Genomic DNA, 19400 nt, shown 5'->3' with positions numbered 1-19400 from the left:
TACATCATTCTTAAATGTCATGTGTATACAATCAAGTTATTATATAAGACTAAATCCATCACTTTGACAAAATATAAAAATTAATTACATAATTTAACATTTTTTCAATCACATCAGATTGATAGGTTGAATTATACCATTCAAGTAAACTTTATCAAATCTAATCATATTTATTTGTTTGGTTTTCTTTGAATAAAGAGTGTGAAATGCGAAAATTCTTTTACATTCACAACAACCTAAATCGTGTTTCAACTGGATAAATATTTTGATGACATTTTCCGTTTTTTACAACAAAGTTTCCATATATGTATACAAATAACCTATTGAAGATTTGGGTGGCAATGCTCCATTTTATAAAAGACAAAAAATGTTCAACAGCACTGGAAATTTCATTGAAGCCATTGCTGTACATAGGCTTCTGACAGGTAATTAACTAGTTTCTGTTAAGGACTAAATGACTTTCCCATGTTAAGTAGCGAGGCAGAGTGGAAAAGCGTCTTTGGCGTGCAGCTTAACTGGGCAGGCATGGCTCCTATTTGGGTGCAAAATCCAAAATAACACGGCTTGCTTGAATATATGTATATGCATGTATCCCCCTCAAGAGAACTGTTTGCATGCAGTTGGATTGTCGTTTCATGCGATTGACAGCAAAACTAAGATCACGCAATTTGGGTAGTCACAAAACCTTGCTTTCGGAGGTGTTAGTTGAGGATAATTGGCTGCTTTCTCTGCCATATGGTGATGAAAAGCATAACCATGTGCCGCTGAACTGGCTGCTTCTGCCTAACCATATCCCAACACTCTACCGATCCCAACTGATTCCTTTCACGTTAAAAGCTTATAATATTACAGCCTATGTAACGACCACAACTAAAATAGTAATATATGCCCGTGTCAGATAATTTATAATATTTATTGAAAGATAATTATTTAAAAGTGATTGTTTAAAAATAAATATAATTTTTAAAATAAGATAAGTATTTATAGCAAACATAATTATTGAAAATTGTAGATATATCTATTGAAATATAATAGACACATTTGTAAAAACACATCTATTGAAAGTTAACAAGACAGGCAAAAAACACAACCTCTCACTGTTTATAAAAAAACGTACTTCCAAACTAGAATTTATTTGAAAAAAATATTTTACAATAAGTTTGTTATGTTCTGAAAAGTTCTTACTTGCAAATCCTTATATTAGATAATAACTTTTTAAAGAAAATGTGTTACAACACGCCTCAAACCTTTATCTTCTTTTCTTATTCTAATTTTCTAACATCAAATATTGAAAAATCAATCATATATTATTACCAAAGTACTTGAATTATTAAAATCAGAAAATAGGTTAAAAAAAGAACTAGTATTAAAAGAAGTAAGGCGATTGCATTTAGTTTTGCTTTTGTTTAAAGTGAAAGAAAATAACCAAATAGGAAATTGATGGTATAAAAAAAAAAATTTTAAATGCATAAAAACTAAACGGCAGAAATATAGACAGTGAGTCACGTTTGCTTTGAATGAGAATTAAGCTAAAATTATTCTAGCTCCTTTAAACTAACAACTTATCGAATTTTGCTATAATATTTCTTACACCTCGAGTCCCTAAATTGTTCAGAGCTAGCTACGTTCCTCCTCCACTATGATTTCTCAAATACTTTAATTATAAATTAATTATGAAATAAAATGAAAGTAATTATCTACCTACGGTTTCATGAGATAATAATATATTTTGTGATGCGCACGAAACATCAGCTTACATTTAACTTTCCTTCGTTTCCTCACATCTTTCCTATTGTAAGCAATTAAAGTCTTAATCCAACTTTCTTGGGAGTTCAATAATAACGTTTCTATTTTTAGTTTTACATTATTTTTTATTTTGGTTTTTTTATGTAAATGTATGAATCTTATGAGTTTTAAATTTATATGTAAAATTTTTTTTTATTAAATAAATATATCTTTTAGATTAGAACTGTGAATCTATCGTAAGAGAAATAAAATATTACGGATCCACATTAGTAAAGGATGTGATGATTTTAAACTTATAAATAAATATTTTTTTTCATTTAATAGACATGTTTTTTTTTATTTGGAAATGTGGATTATGACATTAGCATGCACCTACTTCAATCACTAATTATATGTAAAACGTGAAACAATCACATAAAATTTAGTGCAATTTTTTGTAGAAAATGAAAATCTGAATTCTACTTTTTAAATAAAGAGAACCATGACTTATCATTGAATTAAGTTTTTAAATACATAGTATTTAGTTTAATTAAATTAACAAAAAATGAAACATGTTATGAAAATTAAAATTTTCTTAAAATAATATTGATTTTGTAAAGAATTATCAATGCTTTAATTAAAAATTATTTTAATATTAAAAATCAACAATTAACTAATTATTGATAACGTATAATTCATTTCAAAAATAAGAAAAAAAAAACAATCTTGATTTCTAAAACTTGATGGGAGAGAATAACCGGGGAACAGAGATTCTCGCTGCAAATATAAGGCTTCCAGGACCGAAAATTTGTGACACGCGTCAATCAGCGCATAGAGTCCAGTTTTTTTATTTGGCACCACTATCACTATGTATGGTTATCAAATTTTCTCTTCGCAATATTAGCCACGTAACATCAACGTAATCAGGTAGAGAAACTCCTGATTTCACCCGTACGGAAAACGGATTTACCCAGTGAAATCATGACACCTGGAAAAAATTAGAGCTCCACCTCCCTCAGCCACCCCGCAAACGCTGACAGCGCGGTCTGCCGTAGCTACAGGGAATTATTTCTCACTGCTTGTTTATAGAAGCTATACTATATTTTTATATAAGCATATTTAAAGACCCCACACGTATCTCAAGGCCCACGAACTAAATAAGCGAATTCAACCAGTGTACCAAAACAGTCCAATCTTTCTCGTCTTATTTACCTAAACCACCTCTCCAAGCGCGTCCTGGTCATTTTTAATATATAAGGAAATAACATTAAATAACTAACCGGCTCAATATTGTTGCCAGCGTAGCCTTTTAAGTTTTAGGAGAGAGAGAGAGAAGGCGGCAAAGGCTTGAGTCTTGAGACTTCGTTTTGCCTTTACTGAGACCACACAACGGATCAGGACTCTAACAGCCGTTAAACACTCCTAACCGTACCCAACTTTGCTCTCTCGTGTTTGTAGGAAGCCTAGTCTGGTTTCTCACATTCTCTCCGTTTATTTAAAAAGCCACCGCCAACCTCTCTCTCTCTCTCTCTCTCTTTCTCTCTCTTTCTTTCTTGCTTTCCCTCTCTCTGGCGAGAGCTCGGAATCTCGCCGGAGATCCTCCATTAATTCCAACGGAAGATGAAGAGAAAGAACTAAAATCTAAAAGGGTTAGACAAAAAGAGAGCGCAAAAGATTGAGAGGGAGAAAACGTGCGATTCTGAGATTTAGAAAAGATTAAATAAATGGAGTTATAAAAGAAAGAAAACAGAGAGAGAGAGGAGGTGGGGGGGGGGGGGGGGGGGGGCGGGGTGGTTAACGTGCAATGCAGGGAAAAGGAAAGCATGAAAGCAGTGCTTGCAAGGCACAGATGCCAAGATGATCCCTTCTTCATTCAATCTCCCTTGCCTTATGCCGTAATTTATTCGATGTTCTCTCAGAGAGTCTTTTCTCCCCCACCTCCGTTTTTAAATTCCTCTTCTCTTTCCCATCTCTTCCATCACGCTCTTTCCCTTGTCCGATTTGGAAAGAGCACGGACGCACACACACACAGAGACAAAAAGTCCGTTGTTCTCTTCACCGCGCTCCCTTCTAATTTATTAAAAGTTTCTCCTTCCATTTCCTCTTCTCGTGTTTTGGAATTTTGATCCTCTGATCGGCGCCGAGCTCGACCGTGTTGAGAATTTTCGTTTTCATTGTTCGCGTTCGCGTTGGATCTTTCGTAATCTTCTGTGGCCGTGGTTTCTCTAACGAATAAAACATATACAAGCGAAGCATTCCGGGTTCTTCGTTTTAATTTTTTGGTAGGTGAAGAACATTTTTCTGCGTCTGTTGTAATCTTACTATTAAATGCGTATTTAATTTTCCCCTTTTGTTTCTAATAATTGGCAAGATCTTAACTCTTAAGTCGATATACGTTGTTGATGTTCATAATAATTGCAGGCCATGACATTTTATCTTTATCTTTATCACTTTATCTCTTGCTGCCTTCTTTTAAATACTTTCAATTGTTTGCCTTGTTGAGTAAAGTTACTTTTGCCGTGCAGGGCTTTGTTTTCTTGGAGGGAAATATTTCGCGTGATTTTCTTTTTTGGGGTGGTTAGCTAATAGAGTTGTACATATACGGTTGCGGGCCGCGAGAGAGGGAAATATTTTGAGAACTTTTGAGTTTGTATTATCAAATTCTTGCTTTATCATCATGCCATCTGAGATAATGGACCTTCAGAGTTTGTCTTCACCATCCTTCTTCTCTGATGATATACGTTTTTCCAGTGAGGTACTAATTTTCTAGGCGTCCTCGCATTACTTTTGCCTTTAAATTAGCATCTAATTATAATTTAGTTTTTTTTTTTTTTAATTCGCTTCTACCTAGTTGTTTTTGTTCTCATTCTAATTTGAAGTTGATGGATTCTAGCAAAGGCAGGTTGGGTTTTGGAAATCGGACACCGTGCTTGATCAGCGTGGTTAGTATTTCAAGTATATTTCACGCTGGTTTATATAGTTTCTAGCTCGTTGCCATCTCCGTTCGATTTTATTATCTATATTTTTATTTTTATGTCTTCTGCGGAAGTAGTTGTAATTGGTTATTCGAACTATGTTCATATCCTTTCTGTTTAAAGTGGAAGTGGTTCTTTTTCCAAAATTTAATCTCACATGGACCTGAAATCAGTCAAATTACCATTCCTATGCATATTAAGTGCGCCAAATGCATTTAAACCTGGAAATATCAAAGTACTATTCATTCGAGGAAAAACAGGCTTTATGAAATTTTTTTATTGGATATTCGAAGTTTTAAATATGACTAACTTGACAAAATCTTAGCCCATGCCAATTTTGTAGCTGCGAGTGAATTGGAAAAGATATAAAATGAGAGAGATAAGAAAGCATGGAATTATGGCGCTTCATGCAAATTAAATGAGAAATCCATGCTTTAGAATGAACTGTAAAATTTTCTTGAGAATTGTGAAGTTGGCTGCTCTGTGTTTGTCTGAAGCATGGGAACTTAATTATTACCAATTGGAATGTTTCTTAATGTTCTTGTGATAACTTAATTTAGGTGAACTTAGACATTTTACCCATTTTTTGGTTTATTTACCATCAAGAAGGAAAGTTTGGCAACTAAATTTAAAACTGATATTCATCAAAAAAAAAAAAATTAAAACTGATAGATTTGAAAATTTAGGGAGAGTAGATACAACGGGCTGGCTGGATGTATGAATCATAAGGTAGATTTGTTTCAAAAGTTATTAATGCTGCTCATAAGTATCATTCACCTACTTCAATGGATGTTAGAGCTGGATGTGGGGTGTTTATACTATGATCGACTGTTAACTTACTTTGGAATGGAAGGGTAGTTCATCTTCTTACAAGGCTCTCGTAGAAGCAAAATAAGCAGCCTTTTCGATAGAAAAATTGTGGACCCTGTCTTTGACTCTTTGAATTTATTCTATTTCTATGATTTTTATTTTGTTTCCTTTTTTGTGAAACAGTATCGCTGTTATTACCGTGCATGTGTAAGTTATAGCATCCTAGCCCTAGAGATGCTAGAATCAATTTAAAATTTTTTTTCCATGGCTCCTCAATATGGAGCTGCTGATCTTCTGGGAAGACCTTTATCATATGCAGAAATGATGACTAGGATGAGTTTAAGAGCATTATGTAGATAATTACAATCAGGTTTATGAATTAAAATGCTGGCAATCTAACTCTAGCTCCTTTGTTATGGTAAATTTGCCATGTCTTTATTAAGAAGTGAATGCTTACATGGTATCCCACTCGCAGCTTGTAAGAAGCCCGTCGCTTCATCAACCATGGAGAAAATTATTCCAGTGGAAAGTCAGAGAACAAGATATCTGGAGCATACTGAGCCATTCACCAAGCAAGACCAGAATGTGAATCTATGCATAGATAGCCATGCAGTGGGAGCAGAGAGAGTGTCCAATCAGTCATTAAAGTTGTTGAGACCTATGAACCAAGGTCCAGGAACAAAATTGAGTTTTAATGGAGATCATGAATTTCATTTTGCAGAAGGGAACAAAGTTAACACCATGACTTCCCAGTATGAGAACAGTCTCTTTTCAAGCTCGTTTACAGAGTTATTTACTAGGAAGTGTAAGTTTCTCTCCTTACTGTTTTAACATTTGACTTTTTTACACATTGAATCGTTTATTAAGCTTTTGATTATGTTTGTCACTGCAAGCTTTCTCATAGCATCTTTAGGTTTCAGGATGCTGCTGGCTGATCTGTTGTTTAGATAACTGGCTTGTTCCTTACATTTATTCTTGTTGCAGTGAGATTAGCTTCACACAATTCTCTATATGGGCATTCAATTGATACTGTTGCTTCACACTATGAGGAAGAGGAACTGGAACCGTTTGAATCCGTTGAAGAACTTGAGGCCCAAACCATTGGAAATCTTCTGCCTAATGATGATGACTTGTTTTCTGGAGTGACTGAAGGACTTGATTTCATTGTCCTACCAAATAGTGCAGAGGAGGCAGAAGAGCTAGATGTTTTCAGCAGTGTCGGAGGGATGGATTTAGGAGATGATGGTTCCACTTTTGTGCGAAAAAATTCTGAATTTCCTGGGGAAAGTCACCTGGCGTTATGTAATGGTTCAGTAGTAGGAGAATACCCGTGTGGTGAACACCCTTCTAGAACACTGTTTGTGAGAAACATAAACAGTAATGTTGAAGATTCTGAATTAAAGGCCCTTTTTGAGGTTAGCTATTGTTGGACAAATATGATCATTTCTTTTTTTGGGGTTAGTTTTTGGTGTGACTGTGCTTGTGCTTGAGTTTGTTTGTCTTATTTGAATGCTTAACTTGTTGCAATTTCCCACATGTTGAATGTGCAGCAATACGGTGACATTCGTACTCTTTACACTAGTTGCAAGCAACGTGGTTTTGTTATGATCTCTTATTATGATATTAGAGCGGCAGGAAATGCAATGAAAGCTCTCCAGAATAGACCGTTGAGGTGTAGGAAACTTGACATTCATTACTCAATTCCAAAGGTTAGCTTATTGGTTGCCATATTTCCTAATTCCCTATTTTCCTTACTTTGTAGTTGGAATCAGAATATTGCTATCATACTCAGGTTTATATTGTATTTGTGTATATTTTACCCAAATTTCAGCTATAAGTTTCTTGTTGCTGAAATATTGATGCTTAAATGCTGTTGCCCGACTCTTTTCATTGCTGGTTGTGTTATATCAGGATAATCCTTCAGAGAAGGATGAAAATCAAGGCACTTTAGTTGTATTTAACCTTGATTCATCTGTTTCAAATGATGAACTTCATCAGGTTTTTGGTGCCTATGGAGAAATCAAGGAGGTGAATTTGGGATTAATTTTGTTCCCTTTCTACTTTATATAAGTTGAATAGGCGAATGATTCATTCTTGTTCGTGGACCACAGATACGTGAAACACCACACAGAGGTCAACACAAATTCATTGAGTTTTATGATGTTAGATCTGCTGAGGCTGCTCTTCATGCATTGAACAGGAGTGATATTGCTGGGAAGCAGATTAAGGTTGAGCCTAGTTATCCTGGGGGTTCAAGAAAATGGTAGGGTCCAAGCTCCTTGACTCTTCTTTTACATTTTGCAAGTGCATTCTCACTTTGTTAAGTCACTGCTATCAAAGTAGAAAGTCAAGACCACAGAATTTTTAGTTTTACCAATTTTGGTGGCAGATAAATGGTTCCTTATATATGTATTTTCAAACTTCCTCTGATTTTTCGCTTGCAGTTCGGTGCAACAGCTTCCTTCAGAGCAGCGAGATGAATGTTGCCCTTATGAGCAACCACGTAGTCCCTCTAATAACACAACTGCGGCATTTTCTGGTATGCTTGTTGTCACCCAGATTTCCCAATTGTTATATGTGTATTCAAGAGCAAACTTTGTATCTCTGTTCTCATCCAAGGAATTTCAATGAGTGCAGTTGGGCCAAACTCATCAAATAATAAGGATAATGGAGCTAGTTTGGGGGTGAACTCTGCTATTCAAGCCCCTTTTTTGGAATCGACAATTCATCATGGAATCTCTTCCAGCATGTCGAACAGTGTAACCTCCATGGTTAGAGTGGGATCAACTGGCAATCAATCAGTCATTGCTGAGTCAGGTCACCTGCAAGGTCAACTCAAATCTGATGTCCAAGGGGCACCGACCTTTCATCCTCATTCACTACCAGAGTATCAGAATGGTTTAAGCCGAGGTGTTCACTCCAATTCTTCAGGCCCCATGGCTGCAAGCATTAATTCCAAACCACTGGAAATAATTGATAATAGGCCATTGTCCAGAATTAGCTCAAGTGGGCACTCATTTGAATTTAGGAAAGCTGGTAAGGGTGGTGAATTAGTAGGTGCTATTGCCTTCATTTTTTTATTTATTTTTTGCATAGATAACACGTAATCCTTGAGCTGGTAGAAAATGAAGTTTGGTTGGCTAATGATAAACTGAGTTTTCCAAACTGCCTTGAGCATGCTTTGTTTGGTATGTTATTTAATTTTAATCAAGGACCTCTTATAAACAGTCAACCTCCCTTCACCTATAGTTTTATCGATATTAATTTCGTGGAGTTAACATGCCTTTTTACAAGCTTGCAGTTATAAATAAAATTTTCCTATAGTTAAAACAGTATGAAATACAGAATCATTTTGTTATCTTTTCATTTGAGTTAGTTGGTTCTTGCTGATTTTCTCAGGTCTTCCATCTCCTGGAAACGGGAGCCATCTTCCTGGACATCATTATGCATGGAGTAACTCTTATCACCGCCAGCCTCCAGGCATGATGTGGCCTAACTCACCTTCATTAGTTAATGGAATTTGTGCTGCTCACCCTACGGCACAGCTTGATGGACTTCCTAGGGTACCATCTCATATGATGAACACTGGTCTACCCATAAATAACCACCATGTGGGATCAGCACCAACTGTTAATCCTTCTTTTTGGGAAAGGCGACATGCCTATGCAGGGGAATCTCCTGAGACTTCTACTTTTCTTCCGGGTTCTCTTGGCTGTATGAGAGGTTCTAATAACTCGCCACATTCTATGGAGTTAATTTCTCATAATATCTTTCCTCATGTTGGTGGAAACTTTATGGACCTATCAATGTCTCAAAAAGATGTAGGACTCCAGTTACTTCACCCAAAGTCCACAGTGTATAATGCGAGAGGCCAAATGATTCCGATTATGAATTCAGTTGATTCTCCTCATGAACGTGCTAGAAGCCGGAGGAATGAGGGCAGTATTAATCAGGCTGACAGGAAGCAGTACGAACTTGATATTGACCGCATAATACGGGGGAAAGACAAGAGAACAACAGTTATGATAAAGAACATTCCTAACAAGTACGTAGCTCCTGACTTTGACTATGAGATAATATGCTCATTATCTAGAGCTAACCATTTCTTTTATTAATCAATCAGGAACTAACTTGGTCCATCTGAAGGGCAAATAAGTAAAATTTGGACCGTCAACTCTAAGTTCACTTGATAATTGTCACGAGAGAGATGTGCTAGAAGATAGTAGTAAAACTGTAGACCTAGCAATTTTGCATACAATCTGCTAACACAAGACAGAGTTAACCGGATTTGAGTTTTGGTATAATCATATTCACGTCATAATTGTCTCAACGTATTTATGACACAAATATTTGTCTTATGTGGGCTAACCCATCTAACTCGCATATGATCCATTTATACACGTTTAATTAATCATATTAATAAGTTAACTCACATAAATCAATATATGTAAATCGTTTATACTTCTTTTTTATTTTCTTGCGTGGATCGAAAATAAAAAAAAAAGTATAAACGGTTTAAATATACACATTTATACTTATTTATTGGATTGTTAATATTTAAAATACATAAAATAATTTATTATTTGTATTTAAACAAGTTAATCGTGTCTAAATGGGTTTGGGTTTATTTCGTGTCTAAAAAGGCTAATTGTATTTAAACTTTTCATGTTAGGTTATGTAATCCGTATAATAAACATGTCGTGTTTGTGTCTTAGATTTTGACACGATTAGTTGTGTCATGTTTGTGTCGTATACTTTTATCTTTGCATGACACGATTAGGACCCCCTAACACGAATTCCCAACCCTAGCTTTAAGACCTGAGCAATATTTGACAATTGCTCATACTTTAATAGACTAAAAAGATGAAGAAAAAACGCCATACACCCTGTAGAAAGAGGGGAACTCAAACATGCCCCAACACAAGTATGGCTGTTGCTGCATCTGCTTGCAAAAGGCACTTAAATTACGATTATCATCTCTATTCTCGACTTCTTAAGCATAGTTTCTCTTACTAAAGAGATTGTAGATCTCTTTGTTGCTAGTAGAAGAATCCTCCTATTAATCTGTCATTCTGGTGATTTCCTTCTTGGTGTTAAATGGTTCTGACTCTTGTCAATTATAACTGCAGGTATACCTCAAAGATGCTTTTGGCTGCAATTGACGAACGCCATCGAGGAACTTATGATTTCATTTATTTGCCAATTGATTTCAAGGCGAGTTTCTTTTTGTCTGGAATATTCATTTAATCTTGTGAATGAACGGTGCTGGTGCGGAAGGAAATTTTTTTTTTTTCCAAGCTTAGGAGAATACTTGATAATGCTCAAAACGTATCATTTATTTCACCTTCACTTTGATGCAGAATAAATGCAATGTCGGATATGCCTTTATCAACATGATTGATCCTAGCCAAATTATTCCCTTTTATGAGGTTTGTTTTGTGTAAAATTTTGGATTGATGGGGCCTTCTATCACTCAAAAAACAAAAACCCCGCTAACACAAATTGCGACATGAAAGGCTAAAGCTAAAAAAATTGAATTGTGGCAGGCATTCAATGGAAAGAAGTGGGAGAAGTTCAACAGTGAGAAGGTGGCATCACTTGCTTATGCTCGTATTCAAGGAAAAGCAGCCCTTATTGCACATTTTCAGAATTCGAGCTTGATGAATGAGGATAAGAGATGCCGACCTATACTCTTTAACACTGACGGCCCCAATGCAGGTGATCAGGTACCAAAGTTGCCTGAGATGACATAGAACTAGTTATTGCAGCCTTCCACTAATTAGCCCGGCTGTAACCAGTACCATTGTAGGCACCTTTGCTTGGGTTTGAACCGAAGTAACCCCTTTTTCCCTTCCCACTCCCCAAAATATATTCCCCATGCTCAATAGGATTCCTGCATCTCGAGATCTTCTTAAGCTGGGAAACCAGCTTATATGACGGCTCTAGGCACCTTGGTTTGGAAAAACAAATACTTTTAGATTCGTAGTAATATTGTAGAAAATAAAACTCTGACACAAGTCCCTTTTGCAGGTGCCATTCCCAATGGGGGTTAACGTTCGAACAAGACCTGGAAAAGCACCTTCCCCAAGCCATGAGGAGAACGATCATGAAAGCCCTTCAAAATTGGAAAATGAAGAGAATTCTTCCAATGGAGAAACTTGTTCTTCAAAGGAATGAGGCTAAGGAAGTCGATTATTATTGTGGGCACTACCTTCTAGCATAGAGTATTGCAAAACTGCTGCCACCCAAAATCTTGGTACAGATATCAGGGATATATGTAAAGAGGGGAAAGTAAAAAAAAAAAAAAAAGAACGTTAAATGAATCTTTTATGAGGAGGCTCTCGAAAGAACTAGAGAAAATTTGCTTAGATGAAACTTCAAGTGATTCTAAAATTTTCTTCGGGTTTACTTAAATTCTAGAGCAGGTTAGAAAAAGAAGCATTAGTAGTGGAGCTTCAAAATTTTGGCTGATATTAAGGAGTAATTATACAAGAATCCATGAATTGTGAGATGACTAATGATTGTTTGTATCTCTGTTTCACGAGAGAGGATATCTGTTCTTACAATATGAAATTGTTACCCAACTGTTTCCGTATTTTGTACCTTTGTATCGTGGGAATCTTGTTTTATTAATGTCCATTGATCTTATCATTCTCCGCTGCCATTATTTTGAGTAAGTAGTAGAGAGGACATCTTATCATTCATCACCCAATGGCCTTTGCTATTTGCCACGATAAGCTACAGCACAGGTTAGGTTGATAATCACATTTCTAACTAAGCAAACCCTTAAAGCCAAGCGCAGTCACCATGAATTTAAACAAGACCAAAAAACAAAAAAAATCAATGTTAAGCATTGCAGAATGAACTGTTCTTTTTGCACTGATGCAATTTCACATAGGTAACCTTGTGTTTATATCCCACTACACAGTTAAGAAGCGCATAAACAGTTTAGAACCATGAGTTACAGCCCAATAACGAGTATGCATTTCCCCACATGCCATCCTGCAAGATCCATTTCCCACAAGGACCACTGATTAGGACACTGTCAACAACCTGCGATACAAACAAACAAAACCTCTTTAGAATGCGAATGAAAGCTAATGTCGGGGTAGCCTATAAAACATTGCCACTGCTACAAAACTGTCAACAGTTGGCTGCATCAAGCTGCAGTCAAAGGTTTAAGCGGCTCCTCAAGTATTAGTTGCTGCAGTCAAAGGTATAAGTGGCTCCCCCATTATTAGTGTAAGGCAGAACCACCCAGTAATACAAGCATAAATCACCATGTCCTCGAGCCAACCAATCTTATGTCTCACAAGGACTAGGGTTTAACTTTTAAGTAGACCTAGCTTCCTAGTGATCATCAACTGGATGTGTGGAACCACTTACCAGAAAATGCAAATGCATCATTTTGGATAAAGAATGTCATAGTGACCCGGACGATACAGTAAGGTAATAAAAGGACTGACGGGCTCAGTGCTACCACTTGTAGCATTTGAATGACCACCCAAAGTAGGAACAAAATCATGATGGTTTACACTGACACCACCATTGTCACAAGAGCTTCGATCAAGGTACACAACACGGATTGGCACACCCAATGCATCTGAAAGGGCAGTAATGTGCACATGATCACTCTCTTCACCCATTGGCTCCACTGATGATTTGCAAAACTACAAAACCGATTCTATGATGAGAGATAGAATTTTATAATCACAAGGCCCCGAGCCATATAAAGTTAGGGTTAACATTTCCAGCCAACTTACCACAATGCATATATGGGATATTGGGAATCAATAAAGTATTATATGTGATCATGTAAAGTAATTTTTGTGTTATTGAAAAATATAGATGATCTGAACTGTACAACATTGTAAATATTAGCACAATACACAACATGAAGAACCGTCACCATTGCATAAGGAAACAGTTGCTAAATTACATTAGCATAACATGTTGAACCCCTCAAAGACAACAGAAAATTGGCTTCTTTAAAAACATACCTACAATAAAATGTTGGTCATTCTAAACCTCATTGGTTAGTAATGCATGGAGGGATGGCAAATGCTTTTAAGCAAACAAAAAAGTTTTATTATATTAAAACAAACCTGCTCCACTGTTGCATTCGTCAATCCCAATATAAAAGGTTCGAAAAACTCTGAACGCTTTCGTATTTCACCAGAGGTAACAAACCTGAAAAACATTACAACTAACCAACCAAACTTGTTATGAGATGTACTAAGGAGAAAGACACATTAATACCTCAAAAAGTTTGAACCCACTCACCATAGTCGGATATTGACTGATCTCGACTCCTTATTATTAACTCATCCTGACTGACAAATGAAAAAAACACATAGTTAAGCAGCTCAGACTCATTTAATTTTTCAACCAATGTAGGCAACTAAAATAATCAAGCCACACAGCGAGCAATTGATCATGGTAATCAATACATGCTCAACCAAAGAAGAAAGATAGCAACTCAAATTAAGGATAACATCAAGGCTAAGTAACAACATGTAAGCACCTTATGGAATCTTCATTTCCTTGAAGTACGCTGTCCAGCTGCTCAAGGAATAACTGAATTTTTTCACATGGAATTACAAACACAAAATACAGGTGTCAGAGATTGGTAAACATGAGCAAGGTGCTTCATAAAGAAAACTGTTTAACTATATATCAAAAATAAGTAATTTCAAAGGTACATAACATACAAGGCATCATTTTTTCTTAAAAAGTACTCATCAAATTATAAGAAAACTTTGCACCAATCAACACAGGAAAACTAAGCCTTCACTCCAGGTACAGGAGAAAAGATATAGCAACATAGAAAGTCAAAAATATTTATTGTTTCCCTTCTCTCAATGGACAGTAGAGCTAGAGTTTATTAAACAAGAAACCTAGTAAGAGTTCTTGTCCTGAAGAAAATATGAAAATGCAGGGATTAAACAAAAGCACTAAAACATCTAATGAGAAATATGTTAATAACCCCAAAAGGTCTTGAGTTAATAATTCATTATTGGAATAGTAAAGAAGACCCCTTTGTATGAAAATAGTAAAAAGGATCGAAACATCATGATGGCTAAATCTTCCCTAATTTAATCTGTCCCAAACATTTTTTAAGACAGAAGAACTGAAGAACACATTTAAGGCAAGCAAACCAGTTTTTCTGCATCCATATGGCCAACAAGATGCACATAATAGGAATATGAATCCCTACTGCATAAAAGTAACATCTCACAACTTTTTGGCAGCTGGATGTTATGAGAAATGTCTTGAAGAAGCACTTATATTTCCCTTTTTCACCCATCCCCACCTCTTTCTGGAGGAGGCTTCTAAGGGGAGAAGTAGTATAACAAAATTGTGAGGTGCTGAATTACAACTTGAAAAGTAACAGTGACTTTCAAAGGTTGTTATCCCCAAAAAAAATTTAACCTTGCATGAGCAAAAAATATTAAAGATGTTTACTTCAAACATACACCTTAAAATTTATTTTAAAGAAGCAATATGCACAACAATCAAAACACCTAACTCCAAAATATGAAAAACGGCATAAAAGAACTATTTGAGCTTAGGAAAGAAAAAGGAAGGAATGAAATCAGAGGTTTACCGCAAAAAAGTCCTCAAATGTAAAATCTGCATAACCTAAGCTCTGAAGTGTCTTTCTACATTCTTCAACATTGCCTTTGATACGGTCAACCTCAGCATGATCTTGTGATTCCAAAACATACTCCTATTCAGCAATTTAAAATTTTATAACTTAGCACTGCTCAAGAAGACAGTGTCCCTTCAACACAAAGCTTGGGGATAAATTAGAAGAACAGAAATAAAAAACATCTATAAAATATATCATGACATACAAGGTATGAAAACATAAAACTCCGAAAAAAGCAGTTCCCATCTCCTCGCGTTCTTCTAATGGCAGCATATTGTTGACCAAGCAACTGCAAGGGTAACCACCAACAGCTCTTGTTTAAAAAAGATAAACAAGCAAAAAATGTGGGCAACAAGAAGAAAAAAGAACAAACAGACACACACACCCCGAAGCAAGATACCTTTATTTTCTCTAGCAAGATAGGGCTTCCTGATTCATATTCAGCTGCCAACATAGTGAGAGGTTCCTGCAGTTCCATCATAAGAAAGTTTCTTGGCCTCACATGTTACCAGTAAGTTTAGCAAAAAGAATGAAAGTTGTCCTTGCACCACAATGTTTGTGCAAAGGCAAATTATGAAGCAGAGAAAGACCCAGTTGACAACCAAATACCATACTAAGTGAAAAAAGAAATATTTTTTAGGCCTGTACAATAAAATAATTGAACAACCACATAATACGAGACTTGTATCCTCGTTCTCTAAGCTTCCAAAACAGCTAATGTATCTGAGCCACATAAAAAATATCTCAACATGAATGCATGTAGAAAACAGTGTCCATTCTATATTCGCATGCTAATAATTATATGATAAGCAAACAACAATCAAGGACTTGCATCAGAAATAGAGTGACAGCGTAAAGCAACTAGGATGCAACAACAATTTAAAGCAACATGAGATAGTACACATGTGAACTGATGAAATTCACGAAAAATAAAAAGCAGATGCGCTACTTTTGCTATAATGCAGAATAGCACACTGAGCGTTCAAAACAAAAAATCACCCAATATTTAAGGCAAATGCAACCATGTCTATTAATCTCAAAGAATCATGTTGCTCTCACCTTGTCACCTACAAATGGAACTTTCTTGGCTTCCTCAGCATGAAAGGCAGATTGTTGCTGCATGATATCATCATCTGCAAATTTTGCCCAATCATCAAATTCAGATACAGGAATGGATACAGCGGACTCCTTTTCTCCATCAGCTACCACCCCCTCCTGATTCTGCATCTTTCCTAGAGACAAATACAAGTACTTGCAGGTTTATCAATACCCTTTGCCTCCTGGCGTGATTTATTATGCACAATTCCTTGTAGAAATATGAATAACCATTCTGCTTCAAAAACAAAATTGCCCCAACCGAAGCAAGGGTTAATAGCCTTCAATTAGTGAAAACTTCACTGCATACTCATCTTCATATCTAGACAGCAGCAATAGAGTCTACAAATCCTGCCAGTGGTTTTATATACTTGTCACATGTTCTTGTTTACAGTTATATACTTGCCGCATGATCTTGTTTATGGTTAAGCCTGTTCGTAGAGTTCTCAAATTCCACCACCACTCGACAACAGATTATAACAGTCCATAACATATAGTACGATCAAACCCAGAAAGTGAAAATGGTAAAATTTGCCATAATAAACCATGCAATTTAAACCTCCATGCATGATGCATCAAACATTTTAAATTACCATGAAATTTTACCATATCTATATCAGCTAACTATCCGCAGCCCCTTTTAATGTGATTTTTTTTCCCATTAGCCAGACTGATTAACACCTTCTCTTGACACAAAGAATAAGATTTGGACTAAACTAAATCAATAAGCAACACTATTCCGAACAAAAGATCGTAATCAAAAGGAACCCTTTTATTCTTCAAACAGAAAATAAATAGAAAGAAAGAAAAAAGGGGTTAGATTTAGAAGACCGGAGTGAGTGAAAAGAAAAGTGAGCTTACCAGAATTTGAGGAATTTGAGGAATTTGGAGTTGTTTTCGCAATTCTCAGATCGAATAGAAAGCGTTTCGAAAGGGATCTGCTGCCCACTTTCTTTTTTTTCGAACACGCGGTAACAACAGTAAACAACACGCCTTTCTTCAGTTCAATTTTCACCCGTTTTCGACTTGTACTTCGGTGCAAAGCAGAGACAACAGAGAGTTAAAGAGCAGTTTCGATGTTCTCACTCCGCTTTTCTGAGGTTTTTACCCTGTAATCGTATGACGATGCAAGCTAACCAGAATTACTGAAAGATATTAGTAGAAGCCCATTAGTGCCAGCCCAAGCCATTGAGCAACCCAGTGGGCTAACATACGGCTCAAGCCCATCGTGAAACGTGGATCTTGTCTAACTCTACCGCTCGACTTCATCTGAGCCGTTACTTTGTTTTTCTCGTAAGATACGAAAACAGATACTACTAATAGTAGATAACTGCAGCCTGCTGCCTATTTCTTCCCTACCCAGTTACTCTTTTAAAAGTTTTCCTCTTCAGAACTCTCATCAGGTACTTCAATTCCAATCACCTGCTTTTCCTGCATTTTCCTGTCTCCTTTGGATTATTATATTCCTTATTACTGCATTCATTTGATGCTTATTTGTATGCCTTTTCTGAAGATGGGATCGATTCTAGTCACAATGCCTTTGATTTGTTTTGTTTTTGGATGATTAACGCTATTGGTATGATTTTTAATTATGCATTTCTTTTTAGTGACAGAAAAGTATTTATTGCCTTCTGAATACTAGTAAAATAAGCTCAAATAGATTGATTTCCGTTATGTATCTAGAATTTAGGTTATATTAGGCATGCAATGCTTTCTCTCCAAGTTAAATTCTGTTTGGTTCATGTGAGGAACATGACATCCGTGGAAAACGCCAGATATATTTGCATTCTGTGTGGGCTGAGATGGAGAGATGAGATGATAGGATGGTTCGGATATTTGGCGCTTTGGAACCTGCTTTGTCAGCAGCAAAGCAAGTTAAACGGAAGGTTTGCCAATTTTCGAGAGATTTCATCGGGAGAGTAGTAGGATCAGCCAAATATTGTTGGTTTTGGCTGATGGCAGGGGCGGACCACTTCAAGGGCAGGGGGGCCATGGCCGCCACAAACATGTATATATAATATTTTATATTAAATAAATTGAAGTTGGTGCCCTCAAACTCAAATATATTGGTTTTATTCAATTTTTTGGCTTCATAAGTCTACTTTTTCACATGTGCAACTTAACAGTGATTAAAATCACATGACTGTTTGTTTGTTGGACTTCCCCCACCAATCATCAATCACAAGCTGGTATATTTAACAAAAGCCAAACTAACTTCTAACTAGCTCCCAAAGATATCAAGTCCAATGTTCCTATACTTCTTTTATTCTTAGGTGAACTCATCTTTCCTACTTACAAATAAAAGTCAAAGATCTAAAATAATTGATAGTTATTTTAATTTAGATTAGCTCCAAGACTTGTGATCTAAAAGCTTCCACTTCTTTTTTTAGGTATTTTTTTATTTGTCTGTTTTAATAGAAATTACATTGTTTAAGTATGTTATTAGTTATACTTCTTTTAATTATTGAATGTGAGATGGTAAATGTATGCAAAAAGAATTAATAAAGTTCTCCCATAAGTCATTGAAAGAATGTGGAAGTGCTACTAATTTACAAGTCATTTTTAAATTTATTGATTTGTTTTATATTCTTTAAAACTTTGAATGTTGTATAGTTACTAATATTTTTAATTTTATAATTTGTACGTTCTGTTGTTACGTAATATGAATTTATGTCATGTGTATTTTTTGTTTATTTTCGTTAGTTGTTTTAAGCTTAAAATTATCTGAGTTTGACATTATTTTCTAGGATTTTGCTCACATCTATATTTCTATTTTCTTTTATATTGGTAAATATAATTGGGTTTATTTATGAAACAAAGTCTAGGTTTAGTATGGCTTCCCCGAGACTCAATGTCTAGATCTGTCATTGGCTGATGGCTAGCTCTTCGATCATGCCAGGCACAAATTTATTAACCATGCAATTGAAGGAAGAGATATCATATAACTGAAAGATGGATGAATGTCCGATTTATGAATTGATTGGTGTAATTTTGTGTTTGTTGTAATGAATTTTATGGTTTTTAGAAGAACACATAAGCATCAGTAGCCGATTTTGCTTACATCTATATTTCTATTTTCTTTTATATTAGTAAATATAATAGGTTTATTTATGAAACAAAGTCTAGGTTTAGTATGGCCTCCC

General features: G+C 35.7%; 2 protein-coding genes and 1 long non-coding RNA gene across 11 annotated transcripts; 2 read left to right on the top strand and 1 right to left on the bottom strand.

Moving 5' to 3' along the window:
• Positions 1–3510: 3510 nt before the first annotated feature.
• On the top strand, positions 3511–12105 carry LOC18608838 (protein MEI2-like 4). 6 transcript variants are annotated; one of them, XM_088804123.1, is made up of 15 exons: positions 3511–4007; positions 4251–4480; positions 4624–4667; positions 5986–6315; positions 6495–6925; positions 7061–7219; positions 7422–7538; positions 7622–7773; positions 7955–8049; positions 8130–8546; positions 8910–9555; positions 10640–10724; positions 10871–10939; positions 11057–11236; positions 11541–12105. In XM_088804123.1, the coding sequence occupies exons 2-15, from the start codon at positions 4458–4460 to the stop codon at positions 11685–11687; spliced, it is 2895 nt and encodes a 964-aa protein (XP_088660249.1). In that variant the 5' UTR covers positions 3511–4007; positions 4251–4457; the 3' UTR covers positions 11688–12105. The 6 variants fall into 6 exon arrangements, with proteins under 6 accessions (XP_088660249.1, XP_088660250.1, XP_088660248.1 ...); XM_088804124.1 differs by having other exon boundaries at positions 4619–4667; positions 7509–7538; XM_088804122.1 differs by having other exon boundaries at positions 4619–4667.
• Positions 12106–12343: 238 nt separating this feature from the next.
• On the bottom strand, positions 12344–17371 carry LOC18608837 (ubiquitin thioesterase otubain-like protein). 4 transcript variants are annotated; one of them, XM_007043729.3, is made up of 10 exons: positions 17119–17371; positions 16222–16495; positions 15563–15628; positions 15368–15451; positions 15118–15240; positions 14035–14087; positions 13794–13843; positions 13616–13716; positions 12897–13180; positions 12344–12563 (listed from the first exon to the last, which is right to left on the bottom strand). In XM_007043729.3, the coding sequence occupies exons 2-9, from the start codon at positions 16387–16389 to the stop codon at positions 12914–12916; spliced, it is 912 nt and encodes a 303-aa protein (XP_007043791.2). In that variant the 5' UTR covers positions 16390–16495; positions 17119–17371; the 3' UTR covers positions 12344–12563; positions 12897–12913. The 4 variants fall into 4 exon arrangements, with proteins under 4 accessions (XP_007043791.2, XP_007043785.2, XP_088660253.1 ...); XM_007043723.3 differs by having other exon boundaries at positions 16222–16492; XM_088804127.1 differs by having other exon boundaries at positions 16222–16394.
• A 166-nt stretch (positions 17372–17537) lies between these two features.
• On the top strand, positions 17538–18755 carry LOC148764053 (uncharacterized). The gene is made up of 2 exons (XR_016024816.1): positions 17538–17660; positions 18033–18755. It is a non-coding gene; the product is annotated as an uncharacterized LOC148764053 (long non-coding RNA).
• The last annotated feature ends 645 nt before the right edge of the window (positions 18756–19400 follow it).

Source organism: Theobroma cacao, chromosome 2, assembly GCF_053813885.1.
Source record: "Theobroma cacao isolate CCN51 chromosome 2, ASM5381388v1, whole genome shotgun sequence".
NCBI classification, from domain to species: domain Eukaryota; kingdom Viridiplantae; phylum Streptophyta; class Magnoliopsida; order Malvales; family Malvaceae; genus Theobroma; species Theobroma cacao.
Note: the sequence above shows the minus strand (reverse complement) of the source record. Positions and strands in the feature narration are given on the sequence as shown.

Excerpts from the sequence above, each read along its gene's own strand:
- LOC18608837 (XM_007043729.3), bottom strand. The coding sequence starts at position 16,389 with ATGCAGAATCAGGAGGGGGTGGTAGCTGATGGAGAAAAGGAGTCCGCT. Across the intron at positions 15,452-15,562 it reads TCTTGCTAGAGAAAATAAAG|TTGCTTGGTCAACAATATGC; the intron begins GTATCTTGCTTC and ends TTACCCTTGCAG. Across the intron at positions 13,844-14,034 it reads GGAAATGAAGATTCCATAAG|TCAGGATGAGTTAATAATAA; the intron begins GTGCTTACATGT and ends TTCATTTGTCAG.
- LOC18608838 (XM_088804122.1), top strand. The coding sequence starts at position 4,403 with ATGCCATCTGAGATAATGGACCTTCAGAGTTTGTCTTCACCATCCTTC. Across the intron at positions 8,050-8,129 it reads CACAACTGCGGCATTTTCTG|GAATTTCAATGAGTGCAGTT; the intron begins GTATGCTTGTTG and ends TTCTCATCCAAG. Across the intron at positions 10,940-11,056 it reads AAATTATTCCCTTTTATGAG|GCATTCAATGGAAAGAAGTG; the intron begins GTTTGTTTTGTG and ends GAATTGTGGCAG.